General features: G+C 34.8%; 1 protein-coding gene across 3 annotated transcripts in view; it reads left to right on the top strand.

The window, feature by feature from the left end:
* The window catches only part of LOC121389469 (targeting protein for Xklp2 homolog), a 46,033-nt gene extending 33,543 nt beyond the window's left edge, over window positions 1-12,490 (top strand). For 2 of the 3 annotated variants that reach the window (XM_041521110.1, XM_041521108.1), the window contains 3 exons: window positions 656-811; window positions 4,360-4,471; window positions 7,303-12,490. In XM_041521110.1, the coding sequence (XP_041377044.1) occupies window positions 656-811; window positions 4,360-4,471; window positions 7,303-7,592 (558 nt within the window). In that variant the 3' untranslated portion in view covers window positions 7,593-12,490. The remainder of the gene's footprint in view (window positions 1-655; window positions 812-4,359; window positions 4,472-7,302) is intronic. The other variant, XM_041521109.1, reaches the window with a different exon arrangement.
* Window positions 12,491-15,714: the final 3,224 nt, after the last annotated feature.

Raw genomic sequence — 15,714 nt, 5'->3', positions numbered from 1 at the left:
GACAATTTACCCATATTTGCTGTTATGTCCCTTGGACTCAAGAGATATGAACATTTGTTTTCCAGACTTTTTCTCTCTTTTTTTTTGCAATGCCTAAGATATTGAGCTGAAATTTTGTGTTCTGTTACGCATTAAGTTTGACTTTCATGGCAATTTACCCATTTTTCGCAGAGATATAGGAGATATGAAAAAACTTTTTTCAGACTTTGTATACAAAATTTGGTATATTGCTTGTATCATGTACTGTTACAGATTAAGTATTCCTTCCCCCTCCCCCCCCTCCCCCCCACACAAGATCAATGTGGGATGTAAATATTTTAATTTATGTTTTTCGTTTTATTAAATGCCAAAAATGGACCAGTTGTTATTAATATGAAGTCAAAAATGCTGTAACTACTGAATTTTACTGAAGTTTGATCTAAAATACAGGAAAATGGCAATTATTGTATTATTTAGTCGATGTGAGAAGTGTTACTCTATAAAATCCACAAATGGATCGTTTATCCTTTAACACAAAACTGATTTGTGTTTTTGAATTACATGTTTTTTTGTGTGAATTTATTGATACATAATAGTTGCAAATTTAGCAAAAAATTACTTATTTTAAAAATGGATGTCATATTCCTAATTGTTAACTTAACATTTTGTTTCTTAGGCGAAAGAGTTCCATGCTCAGCCGATCCCATGGATGGAAAGTCCAGTGGGACTGCCGGATAAACAGGTGAAGGAGCCCACCAAACTGGAACCATTCCAGCTGAAAGTAGATATTCGTGGTGCAAAGAAAGCGGAGGAGTGGAGACACCAGGTAAATGTACGACTCGGTCCTCTTTTTATTACACTTTTGTACCAAGTCAGTTAGTCTAGACTATATAACAGCCTCTGCTAAACATGCTAAACCAAACACCCAATCATCACTGCGAACGATGTCAACAACAGCTATCATTGCCTGTGCACGTGCAAGTGTTGTTAAATAGTGATTATGTCTTTAACTTGTGTTGTGTTTATTTCTTTAGTGGATGTGATTATTGTTTGTATAGATTGCTGTCAGCTTAGTATTTCTTTAATGCCTCGTCATATGGCCATAAAAGCACCTTATTTATTCCAAGACCGAGCCTTGGTAAAACATTCCAGATGTTTGATTGTGTGGGTCCCCTGACAACATAATAATTAGAATTTAATAAAACTAAAACAAGTTCTGTTTCCTTCTTTTGTGTTATTATTGTTTGTATGATATGATTACATGTTTTTAAAGTGCAATTTAAGTAAAGGTTTTTTTAACGAAATTTGGTCGTGAGCCATTCAAGAGTTGTACGGGCCAGTCAGTGTTGCTGTGAGTGGCCCGATTGGCCAGTCAAAAAAAATCCTAAGTACATACCCTGCAATCAGGCTGACCATAACACTTCAAGTGACTTGTAGGAGTGTATGTAGAACATTTTACGGAAAATAAAACACCCATAATGCACTCTCATGTCTTATACATTCGCCAATTATCGCTTAGCAAATAAACTGACAAAGTTGTTTCGTGGATGTCCGATGCCAATGAATACGTCCAAGATGTTCCGAAAAGTCGGTAACCAATTTATTATTTAACTAATTCGCACTTCTTTGCAAAAAAGATTTTAATCATTAAAGGGGCACTTATGACTACCATACGGTTGCTCTGTGGAATGGCTGTAAAGTTTACAGTGCCAGTTGTAAAACTCACCTTAAGACACTGCAATTAACCATAGCTACAATTATTATGTTGAATGGCAGGGGTGCACAAATCTGTTGTCTGCGTGCCCAGGACAACCAAAATATGTTGCGGGCAACCATTCTTTGTCAAACCAAGAAAATCATAAAACAAGTAAAATGAAAAACAAAACTTCACGACACTCTGACAGTCATGAGCAATTCAAAAGTATCAAAACTGATAACTTGACTGACAGGCGATATAAATATCCACCTTAACGCTGCCATCTACTCAGCGTCCACCGTGCATGATTTTGACGAGTTCAACTTCAATGCAGACAGATACGTTTCAGAATTGTGTCTATTAGCAAAGGGCACAAGGCATGTGAAAGGCCACAAACTACACCAACAACCATCCAGTTCTAAGCTAAAAATTTGGCTAAGCCATTTTCTATTTTCCGATGTGAACATATAATAAGAATACCAAATATTAACAGGGATCTTGCGACTGGTAACGAGAAGCGGTGTCATCAAGAATTCAGCATAATAATGTTTGCTTATTTTAATAATCACAGTTATTAATTTTAACGGCAACATGTATGCAAGAAAAGTCTGAAAAATCTGTAGCGTGTTATTTTAACTCTGTAAAGTCTTTGAGCCAAAGTAATAAAAACGGACCGAAATTGCGTGTCCGTTTCAATACACATGCTAGTTCAGCGCCAAAGACAAGTAGGCTAGGGCCAAGTTCAGCTAGACCGAGCAAAAGAAAAACGTCTGCTAAATGGTTTATGCGCTTCACGTTAAACCCAATGCTGTTCTCAATGTGCATATAAGTCACGCTTGACAGTCAGCCGAGACTGTTGCACGTGTCAAAAGACATTGTTGCAGACATTAAACAATACGATTACACGCAAGTAAATCTTGATGTAAATTTGTGAGAAAAACCCCCACCACCAATCACCAATAGTTGTTCGCATCAATAAATACTTAATTGCTGTTTCGTTTGTTTATTTCCGTTGTCTTTGTTAATTTCGCACTTATGCATTTCACGATCATGGGAAAGGAACATGCAGTATTTATATCAAATTGCGGTTAAACCATTAGTTAAAAATAATCATGATATTTGTTAGATAAAATATTATATAAATTTGACAGTGAGGTGACATCTCAAAAGTTAGCTAGATTTTAAAAAGACCGTAAAATTTTAATTCATTATCTTTTTAATCAAAACCTTTTGACGTAAATGGATAGTTGTCATATCATGAAGTCAGCATTCTTAGGCTACATATTTTACAAACTGAAATCAACAAGCATTTAACACGACACGGAAATCAACAAAATGGTGCAACTTACAAAATTGTTGGGGTGTGGAATAGATGGGTTACTTTAAAATACAATTAAAAGCCAAAATAAAGATTGCTATTTTACAGAAATAATGAGCACTGTTTAAAAAACAGAAGAGTATTGGCTCTCAGATTTGTTTTATTAATGCCATAGGCCTTAGAATTTGGGGTGTGTTTGCAGAGGGCATTGGCTTCCAACTCTGCATATCTCCCCTCACCCACTGAAAAATCAAAGTAATATATTAACTGCCCCTACCCCATTGCTGTCTTTGATTTTGATCGGAGGGGTAATTTTGTTATTCAGATGTATTCCAGTTTGTACATAATTAGCGGGAAAAGATGCATTTTCATATTCATATATAAATACTCTATACAGTACTACACACAACAATTTTGGCTAAAACATTTTCATTATGGCAAATAAAAATGCCATTTGGCAATTTTTTTGGCTACAGGTATTTTTAATCCTGGATGAGCCCTGAGTTCAAAGTATTATATTATGACTGATAGCCCAAGCGAGATCGAACCGCCTCTGTGGATCCATTCAGCTGATTGGGGTTTTTCTTATTCCAACCTGGGTTTTTTCTTGTTCCAACCAGGGCACAACAACCGGACAAAGGCTGTGGTATGTGCTTTCCTGTCTGTTGGAAAGTGCATATAAAAGATCCCCTTCTGCATTAGGAAAAATGTAGCGAGTTTCCTCTGAAGACGAGTCAGAACTACCAAATGTGTGACATCCAATAGCCGATGATTAATTAATCAATGTGCTCCAGTGGTGTCGTTAAACAAAACAAATTTTTTTTCAGCCTAAGCAAAGATGAGCTGTAGATAAACGTTAAAAAGGAAATAAAACTAAACTGATAAGTAATGATAATAATAAAAACATTTTAAATTTCAGTTTCATTTTAAAGACAGTTCAAAATTATATTCATAAAACTTTATATGAAATACTAGTATGTAGGCAACCAAGAGATGATGTTGGGCAACCAAACTTCAGCTACTGGTTGCCCACCGGGCAACTATCACAATTTCACATTTGTGCACCCCTGAATGGGGCCCCAACCCTGGCACTATATTTGTTTTCTGGGGTTAATAAGCTTTATTTAAAAAAAAGAAGTTTTGAACAGCACACATTGGACGATCACTGAATCTGTATAATAATAATCAAATAGCAGAGCTGTCTGCCTTAAAACAGGTGTACTGTTACCATATTTTTAGGTGGGCAAAAAAAAATCCCGCATCTGAGATAAAATAAATTACAAGTGTGATCCTGCAAGTCGGTTATGAAGGACTAAATCCTGAACTTCAAATTACACTTTTTGACTACGTTTACCTTGCATTGTAGGTTGAAGAAGAATTAAATCAACAGAGAAGCATGAAGAACTTCCATGCCCGGCCAGCTGTTGTGATAAAAAAGCCTCCTTTTGTTCCCGAGCGCTCACATCGACCCCTTGTTGGTAACTACAATGTTTTTCTTGTCTCTTGAATCGAACATGGAGGGCGGACTAGGCAACACGAGTGGCTGTAAGAAACAATTTATTAACTAGTTATTCCTACAGGGGGCAGGACGTAGCCCAGTGGTAAATCACTCGCTCACGGTATGACAACAAGTTTTGAAAGTCACTAGCCACAGGGCTAGAGGGTTTGTAAATTCCACTAGCCCACCAAAATAAAGCAATAGGTCAAATTACTGATCAATTACAACACTTTATGCAAGGCTGAACCCATTTGGGTGATGGCTGACATGTTTTTGTTTTTTTAATTCTTTTTTTTTCTCGGTACATTGTGTATAAAAAAAAACATTTTTTAAATTAAAATATTATTAGTATTAATATTATTTAGTGAAAATTTATCTCGACCTGTAGAGGTGAATGAAGTTTAAAAAAAAAAAAAAAATTGATATTTTCGCTTAAATAATGCATAAATAATTTAACAAACTCCTCTGTAACCACCCACAAACAAAATAATTAAATGCACAATACGAGGGTGTGTAACACAATAATGCATGGTCTTTTGTTCAGTGTATTCAGTAGTGAATTGTCACCAGGAACGGTGATGTCGGTTCCATGATTACCAAGATCACAAGTAGGCGAGACATTGAATTAGAAGACCTTAGATAAATAAGACAACACAGTAATTCTAAACATGACTGGGGTTGTACTTCAGTTATACTAGCCTGTTAATTAATTGGGATTAGCTATTCACACCATTTCCCCCTTGTTTACATGTGCAAGATTTTACCACCATGAGACTTAACAAAACATGTTTTATTAAGCTTAGCTTTTCCTGTGCATGAAATTTGAAAGTGAAAACAGTCTGTATCATGTGTACTGTTCAGGGTTGAAAAAAAATCATAATTTTTTTTTAAAATAAAAAAAATCGGATTTTTAAAATTTAAATCAGATTTATTGGATTTTTTTTTTTGATTTTTACTTTAATTTGGAGCTTCTGAATTGAATACTTGCTCCCTATTAAATACATGATTTGGAAGCTTCATTGCATTCTAAAAGGAAATACCTCGAACATCTAGAAATGAGCCAACAAAATGCATTTTGGGGATTATTGAGTTAATGTTTAAGTACTTGGTGTTTAGCCAGGATGGCTATATAAGGTGATTTGACACGTGAAGTCAGTGACTTCAAGTCACATCTGTTAGATCTGACTCTAGAGCATCCCCAAATTCGTCCAATTTACCACATTGAAGAAGAGTGGCTTCACTTGACACCTTCTATTGTGTTGATCTTCAGGATGATCCCAACCATAGATTTGGGGGAATTGTCATTGACCAGTAGGACTTGTTAGAAACTACATAGTGTTGAAATCTAATTGCAATTCAATTATAAATATATGTAAAAATAATTATCTAGCGTAAGTAACAATTGATTTTAAATAACAATTCATTTTTTGTACTGCAAGTTAATTGATAAATCACATGTTTACAAAATAATCAATAAAATAAATGCAATAATCATAAAAATCAAATGAAACAATATTAAAATGCATCATTTAAAAAAAAAAATTTGCAATGATTTAAATCATGATTTAAATCAAACAACTCTGGTACTGTTGTAACTGACGACGTAGACACAAACTGGTAATAACTGCTTTCGAAAACACTCAATAAACTCTATCTCTCGACCTAATTCTCTTGTCCCACTATAAAGATTTAATAGATTATTGCACTTCTAAAACTCAATGCATGTGGATTGATCACACTGTCGTTGCCGATAGTATTTTAAAGACAAATGAATTGTCTCTCAGGTCAATTAGACGAAGTGTGCTTGTCTTGGCTTGTCTGGGCTTTCGAGGATTAAGGTGATAATTACAGAATAATAGATCGCCGACTAAGTGGAACGAACTGATCCTGTGGTTGGTTGTCGGTGTTCGTACAGGTCGAAGAGCTTTGTTACGTAATACATAAGTACAGACACAGTGTGGTTCACTTCAAAGAGCACTTGAAATCATTGTTAGCGCTGTTTCTTTTCTTTTTTATAAGAGAGATTCGGGTAATGGCGGTCACTCTGGCTTCCACTGTATTTGCCACATGGAAACAGAACACTACACGATAACACCTATCTCAAATTTAAATGAACTTGATTGGCTGTTTTTCCTGTCACTGTATATCACAATCAGCCATTGGGTAGATTCTATATTGTTACCGTAAATTATAATAAAGTATGAATGGTAAGAGGAGGCGAAATGCGAACATACGTCGGCAAAATGTGGACATGGTCAATGGATACAATTTTATTTTAATCCACAGCATTTTAAACATTTATTTTGTTACATACAATATAATATAATATAAATAATTAAACTAGTAAATCTCTAAAATTATCTTTTATCTTCTTCTGGAGAAATAAACCGAGTAATATAGAAATGATATGCAATTAAGTTAGTTATTTTCTGAACCCAAGTTTCTTGTCTCTTGTGCCATTCAAACCGCATTGATTCAAATGTTGCTATTGTTTTATTATTATATAAAACAAATATTTATTTAGAATAGATCATCCCTGGTGTGCACTTATTATGTTGTCCACATTGAACTACTGCGGTTTATGTAGTCGTTCAACTGTGGACTAGTTTATTATGTTAATTTTATCAAACAGTTATTATTGTTAATAAGATTGGGTATTTTTTTTTAAAATTAAGTTATGTATCATATTATAAAAGATTCTTAAAATACACAAATGTATTATATCATTCTGAAATGTTTTACTCGAAATTTGGTAGACATATCCAGTGAAAACTTTAGAAAAATTAAAAAAGAAATTTCCTGTTATTGCAGAGGTCGATGAGTTTGAATTGAACACTGATCGACGAGCTATAGAGAGGGAAGAGTTTGAAGAGCACAAAAAGGCCAGAGAGGCCGAGTTGGAGGCAGAATCCCGACAACAAATGAAGAGAAAGGAAGATGAGGAGCAATTGGCCATCGCTAAGCTGCGAGCGGAAATGATTCACAAGGCCAACCCAGTCAAGAAATACTGTCCAGTCCAAGTGCACCTGAGTGACAAGCCGTTGACTGAGCCAATGTCGCCACGCTTTTCAGAAAGACTGCGACCAAAAGTGCGAATGTAATTGTCACAAAGTTCTAGAAAGCAACATAAATTTATAAGACTGAATGACTCATTACTGAAGTTGTGTGCAGCAAACGAAAGTGTGTTTTTGTGTTTATTTTGTGCATGAAAGTGGCTTGTCTCAACAGTCAAGAGGTGAGGTGTTATTTTTCTCATGATGGCAGTGGTGATCACTTCAACTTTGTCCTTAATCCACATGACCAGTTATTGCTTTTTTTCATCACATCACTTCATGGTATATGTTGCACATTTAATTCGTGGAATTCTTGTCTAATTGGTTAACGATGTAGATTTATAGTTCTGGTTATTGCCACCGATTTTTGTATCGATAATCGCACCACTCAAAATTACAATAATTTTTGTTTTTAATACTATCAGTTTTGCCATGTTTTGTACGAAATTGCCAGCGAGTGTTAGCTGAGTAAGCAGGGTTGGGAGAATAACCCCCCCCCCCCCCAAAAAAAAAACCTGTCCAGTCCAACTGAGTGACAAGCCGTTGACTGAGCCAATGTCGCCACACTTTTTAGAGAGACTGACCAAAAGTGCGACTGTAATTGTCACAAAGTGCTAGAAAGCAACATAAATTTATAAGACTGAACGACTCATTACTGAAATTGTGTGCAGCAAACGAAAGTGTGTGGTTTTTGTTTTTTTTGTACATGAAAGTGGCATGCCTCGGCAGTCAAGAGGTGAGGTGTTATTTTTCTGATGATGGCAGTGGTGATCACATCAACTTTGTCCTTAATCCACATGACCAGTTATTGCTTTTTTTGATCACATCACTTCATGGTATATGTTGCACATTTAATTCGTGGAATTCTTGTCTAATTGTTTAAAGGCATATTGTCACAGACCACTTGCCTAATAAATGGCCTAACAAAGTATTATGTGAAAAATATGTATTTGATTTGTCCCAAAATGTACTTTATTCAACAATCTAATTAACCATCATACTCTACTTATTAATGATATTTTGCAAAAAATAATTGAATTATGGCAATGGTCTATAATTTAAAAATTAATACTGTCAAGATGAGTGACATGGATTTCACTCCATCATGGTTTAGTTAAGGTAATCCAATAGTCAGATTTGGTTTCCAAACATTGATATAATTTTCATTTGTTATCTACTTTTGGAGAAATAAGGTCCTTAAATCTGTGACAGTGTGCCTTTAATGATGTAGATTTATAGTTCTGGTTATTGCCACTGATTTTTGTATCGATAATCGCACCATGCAAATTACAATAATTTTAGTTTTTAATACTATCAGTTTTATAATGTTTTGTACGAAATTGCCAGCGAGTGTTAGCTGAGTAAGCAGGGTTGGACGCCTGGATGCCCGGGGCTACCCAGCAGGCTACTGGGAGTTTTTAAAAAAAAAAAAAAAAAAAAAAAAAAAAAAAAAATTCTGTCCAGTCCAAGTGCACCTGAATGACAAGCCGTTGACTGAGTCAATGTCGCCACACTTTTTAGAGAGACTGACCAAAAGTGCAACTGTAATTGTCACAAAGTGCTAGAAAGCAACATAAATTTATAAGACTGAATGACTCATTACTGAAGTTGTGTGCAGCAACGAAAGTGTGTTTTTGTGTTTATTTTGTACATGAAAGTGGCTTGTCTCGACAGTCAAGAGGTGAGGTGTTATTTTTCTGATGATGGCAGTGGTGATCACTTCAACTTTGTCCTTAATCCACATGACCAGTTATTGCTTTTTTTCATCACATCACTTCATGGTATGTTGCACATTTAATTCATGGAATTCTTGTCTAATTGTTTAATGATGTAGATTTATAGTTCTGGTTATTGCCACCGATTTTTGTATCGATAATTGCACCACTCAAAATTACAATAATTTTTGTTTTTAATACTATCAGTTTTGCCATGTTTTGTACGAAATTGCCAGTGAGTGTTAGCTGAGTAAGCAGGGTTGGATAGCATTTAAGTAGGCCCTTATTTGCAGATAAACCCACGCCTAACTTCGTCACCTTAAATAAAATATCAGAAACCCTGGATGAATCACTCCAGATTCATCTCTGCATAAAGGTTTCCTAGTACACTGTTGGCAGTTATAAATGATGACTTGTTATTAAATGTCAATACTGCTGGAGTCATTTTCTGGAAAACCTTGTACAGTTATCGATTTTCATCTCAACTGTTTAATAAGAGTTGAAGACCAGTTGCAACACCACATGAACAGACCTATGACTGGAACAAGGACGTCGTGTGGATGGGTTTAACTTTAATAACTCTAGAGCTCAAACAGGGGTGGGAATTCTCCTTGGTTCCACAGTTTTCCTCTCATGGAACATTGCATTTCCTCGCATTTTAAATCGTCATCGTCCCCGGACCTCTCTAGATTTCCTCTTTTTTTACAGTTTACCACCCTGGACCCCTCTAGATTTCCTCTTTTTTACAGTTCACCACTCCGGGGCCCTCTAGATTTCCTTTTTTTACAGTTCACCAGTTCCCCTCTCCTGCTCAGAAACTTAAGATTTTTTTACCTACAGTGAGTTTAAAATGTTTTTGCCATAGGTAGAATACTGACCTATGGCAATTTTGAGCCTACCTATAGCAATGCAAAACCAGTAACATTGGCAGGAAATAAATTAACAAAAAACCCAACAACAAACAAATCCAAAGGGCAATTATTTTTATTCAGAGGAAAAAAACAGCCATCAGTAAAGCCCCAGATCTAAATATTGCTATTGCTGGTGTCTTAAAGTTTGGGCCCTGAGTAATTATTAAAACAAATGCCTTTGTACAAAATTGCGTTCATAGACTGTAGTTGGTTTTTTTATTATTATTATTTTACTCTTGTATATGGGACAATTTTGATTGGTATAAAATGATGAAACTTTAAAGAATTGAATTTTTTGTTGTTGTATCATTGTTTATATTAACTATCTTAATCACTCTTTAAACATCCAAAATATAATTAAACTATTGAAATAAAGAGACATAATTTAAATAGGGTAATAATTTCCGAGTGTCTGAATTCATGGTCAATAAATTTCTAAACATTTTAATAAAAAAAAGAAAAAAGTAATGTTAGGTTAATTACCTAGATATGAAGTAATGCAAATTTGAAGAGTATATTTATTGTCTGTCATTACTAAATGCTATTTTTAAAGAAATAAATACATTTGCATACAGTAATTTTGAGAGATTTGCTAAAATAATGTGTCGGTAAGAATACATTTCAGAGCAAGTCTTTCATAAATGGCTTTTCGTTATGTAAAATTCAATCAGATATCATTACTGTCACATTTTGGGTGTGTCAATAGTGTTGGTAATGACATTTGCTGAAATATTAAATCTGCAATTACTCTTCCTCATTTTATAATACATTTTGTTAATTTAAAATTCAAATAGAATTTCAGATTAAATAAAAATAATAATTCTACCATTACATATATCGACAGTGACTTGTACGTGTAATATGTCACTAAGCCTCATACTGGTTGGAAGAAAAAGGAAAAAAATCCTATCTGTCATCACTCTAAACCCACATATAATGTATATATATATATAAAGAAATCTATCCCCCTATATATTGGCAATATGATGTAGAAGACAACTAACTATATTTCTCAAGGTTTTCTTCAAGTGGTACACATGTCTGTGATTAATACATGGGAATTTGATTGTGACATAATTTTATTTTGGTGTCCCACTTTACTTTCCTTTTGACTGAAATGTACATTTGAATGTGACCTGGATTGTAAGTTAGGCACATTAAGAGAACAAAACAAATGTTTATTTAGATGCTCTAATAGAGACAACAGCTTTAACATAACAGTAAACTAAAACCCTCATAAAAAGTTTTTAATTGCACATAAATATTTCAATTTAATAGGTAACAGCAGCAGCTTCACCTTAATATTGAAAAGAATACTAACGATACCTTTAGTCATAGAACTTCAGTGCTTATTATTAAGTTGTTCTAAGGTTACGATTTAAAAGTACATGTGTGTTTGAAACGTTTTAATATTTGGTATTAAGTTAAACACATATATGTTAGCTGCTTGTGATAATTTCAAACTGTTGGTTGAATTTATCAATTTTAACTCTTGGTTATAATGCATGTGTGCTGCTTGTGGTTTAATATATTGTGTATAATGTATTTGCATTCTCATCAATTGATATTTTAAATGTATACCTGTAGGAAAAAAACATTGATGATTAATGGGACATTGCATCAAACACATCCATAATGTACATGTTTGCCAAAAGTGTAAATATAGTACACCGAACAAGATTAATAACCATTTGAATAAATGAATACATTGAGATGTTTATTGATGTTGAAAACTGTACTGTCATTACTGTGACATGTTGTCATTACCAAACATGCAGATAATTCTGAAAAATATAATTTTCACTTTGCCATTATATGAAATTATTCAGTGCTGCATCTCGGGGCCCATTTGTTGTTTTGTAATGAAATAGAATGTTACATTTGAATTTTTGATTTGTTATTGATTTTTGTGTTTTTTAAGCAAAATGGTTATATTTTATGCTATGGTATAAAAAAACCATACATATTTTTAATATAATAGAAGTAATGAAAAATGAGACATTAATTGTGCATTTTCCACATAAAGAATGAAATGGCAATGTTTTGGACAAATACTAATTTGAAAAAAAAAAAAAAATTGGTAAAATTAATGACTGTAATGTCATCAATGTGGGTTTTTTGGTGGGTTTACATTTTACGGTTATCCAATCAAAATAATGCATAAATTATATAACCTAATTTGGTTTTGACAAATTCAAATGTAATATTTTATTATGAGGATCAAGAAAGTTGACTTTAGATAATTGTTTTGCTGATTATTATGAATGCCATTTGGGCCTCGAATGACAATACTTGTATATAATAAATTATTGTATTGGTCCATGAAGTCTTTCTTTTGTTTTTGGGGATGTAGCCCAGTGGTAAAGCACCCGCCTAATGCGTGGTCGGTCTAGGATCGATCTCCGTCAGTTGAACCATTGGGCTATTTCCTGTTCCATCCATTGCACCACAACTGGTATATCAAAGACCATGGTATGTGGTGTTTTGTCCGTGGGATGGTGCATATAACATATTTCTTGCTACTAATGGAAAACTAATTTTTTAATGTAGTGGGTCCTCTTTAAGAAAACATGTAAAAATGACAATGGTTTACATACAATAGCCGATGATTAATAAATCAATGTGTTTTAGTGGTTTTGAACAAAACAAACTGTTTAGTCCATGGTATCACGGCAGTGGGTTTCCTCATTATCTCAGGTTCTTAGGGGCCGTTCAATTATTAGGTAATGCTATTTTTTGTCACAATTAAGACTCCTTCCATTCCCATGAAACATTGGACCATACACTCCCTCCAAAAAAATATGTAACATTTGGAGACTGCCCTCTCCCTCCAAATTCACAAGTGATTGATGGGATTGATATAATTTCAACTGATTGGGAAAGCGCATAATACGCATTTCAACTCTTATAATCATAATTGGTTGAATATACTTAACTGTAATTACTTACTTTAATCATTGTCGCCGTGACCGATGGTCGAGACGTAGCGCACTTGTAAAGCACTCGCGGTTGGTGTTGGATCGATCCCCGTCAGTCGGCCCATTGACAATGGCATTGTGTTATTTGTCACTCCAGCCAGTGCACCACGATTGGTATATTAAAGGCTGTGGTATGTGTTATCTTGTCTTTGGGATGGTGCATATAAAAGATCCCTTCTAATCGAAAAGAGTAGCCCATGAAGTGACAACAGCGGGTTTCCTCCCTCAATATCTCTGTGGTCCTTAACCATATAACCGTAAATAAAATGTGTTGTGTGTGTCGGTAAATAAACCATTTCCTTCTGTGACCGAGCATTTACAAAAGAAGAGAAAAAAATAAATAAATACATATATATATATATATATATATATATATATATATATATATATAAAATATAAAATAAGCAACCAACCCTGCAGTGGCATGCCTCCCCCTCCCCTCCCCCAATCAAACTTTTTTTTACTGTATTGAATTTTATAAAATCATACATATATACATAGTGTGAGTTTTCTTCCCCCCCCCCCCCCCCCCAATATAAAATCCTGGACCTGTTAATTTTCGTATGACAGCAGCAACTACTGTGACATGAATTAAATATTTCCATACAAGGGTAATCTTTAAAAAAAAAAACTCAACCGGATATGACATTGGTAGTCGCTTATCATCATAGACATAGGTTCTTTTTAATTTGCAAACCCTTTTGAAACCATTTTTGGAAACCGTGTCTTCAACTTAAGTGTTTTCATGAGCTTTACCTGTAAAATAAATGAAGGCTGTTTATGAAAGAAATATTTAAGAGACTGGATATATTGATAAATCCTCGGTGGCTTTATATTAAATTGAAAGTCTGTGTAAAAGTTTAATTAAAATTAATAAAAATCCACATCATGATATTCACCATGCATTAAAATGCTTTTATCATCACAGCAGTGGACTCGGGAACTTCATTCTATGTCAGTGGGGAAAATGTAACGTCCGTCACACAATTATGTTATAATTTTACTTACACTTTTGGTTTTGAGCTGAATTGTAATAGGTAGTCTTCTGTAGCCATGTTACCTTAACTTTAAGGGCAAACATTGATTTGTACAATTCAAGGGTTTCACACAAATTGGAAATGAAGTTAGTTGCTTTTTACCCATGTCCTTTTGAAGTAACGTCTGTCACGCACATATTTCTCATTACCCAACAAGCCATAAATAGTTCTAAGCACTTTCCCCTGTGACACCAAATAGACATGAAGATAGGCAAGTATCATACACACGACCAATTTACTGGGGGTACCAGTCTAGCAATCGTGCCAGTTGGAATGACCTCCAACCTCTTAAATGTAATGTCCGTCACCGTGGAATTGCCCATAATGTTCGACGTCAATATAACCCTAATCTAATAAGTTGGGTTGAGTGGTGCGTCATCAAACAAGCCATTCAAATTTCTTTTCGTCTTCATAACCTTCGTCAGAACTACCGCGCTAACTATAAAACACGCACACAATCATGCACCACACACACACAAACACACACGCACACACTCAACAGTGCGTGTATGCGTGCCAAGAAAAATATATTCGTGTGTGTGTGTGTGTGGGGGGGGGGGGGGGGGGTATTGCTTTACTGTTCAATTCGGCCAGTGCAATCTAGTGATCAAGAACACTATCCCTGTTGAAAAACGATCATTTGCATATATACTCTTCAAAAAAAGTAGGGGAACTCTAATAAGAATTTACAATGGCCAAAAATTGTAAGGTATATTAGCTGTGGGGAATGGTTATATGATAATAGTGAATTAAATGGGCAAACATTACAACCGGTAGTTCAGTATTACAGTAGGTTTTATGACCACCAAAGATCTTGAAAGACAATTGGGGTCAGAAGTGAAATTTGAAATTTGAAATTGCAAATTCAAACAATAAAAATTACTAAAAACAAAACAATAACAACTGTATGATCAACAGAATGAAAAAGATTGACAGAAATAATGTTCCACAGTAATTAATGGATCTTCCTGGAAATTGCCAAAATTGAGAATGACACCCCACGCACGTGTACGGGGCAGCATCTTCATAAATCAAGGCTAATATTCGTTCCTCGTATTCAGCCTTGATACATGTAGTCAAGATTACTGATATCCACTACTAGCGCCCTCTATTGGAAGAAAATTTGTAACACCGATTATGTCCCTTACACGATGACATCGCTGACCAATCACAGCATCGGTAACATGTGACAATCTTGAAAGCAATATCAAATATTAACCGCCGAAACCTTTTTTTTTAACATATCGTGACAAACACGACACGTTTCCACGGACGCTGACGCTGCCATCTTTGTTTACAATAAAAAGGGAATCTATAAGGAGCGTTGCGATTCGTTGCAATCAGATCTCATCGCATCCAATGAAATTTAGGCATTTTGTGGCACGATTTCTTGACTACATGTATCAAGGCTGAATACGAGGAACGAATATTAGCCTTAATTTATGAAGATGACGGGGCAGCTGCGTGATGCATGTGCAAACTATGGAATGTGTTTCTGTGTGTTGATGAACAGACCTGAACGTTCTTTA

The sequence above is a fragment of the Gigantopelta aegis genome, chromosome 14 (assembly GCF_016097555.1).
Source record: "Gigantopelta aegis isolate Gae_Host chromosome 14, Gae_host_genome, whole genome shotgun sequence".
In the NCBI taxonomy this organism is placed as follows: domain Eukaryota; kingdom Metazoa; phylum Mollusca; class Gastropoda; order Neomphalida; family Peltospiridae; genus Gigantopelta; species Gigantopelta aegis.
This window is presented reverse-complemented; position numbering and strand designations above follow the sequence as displayed.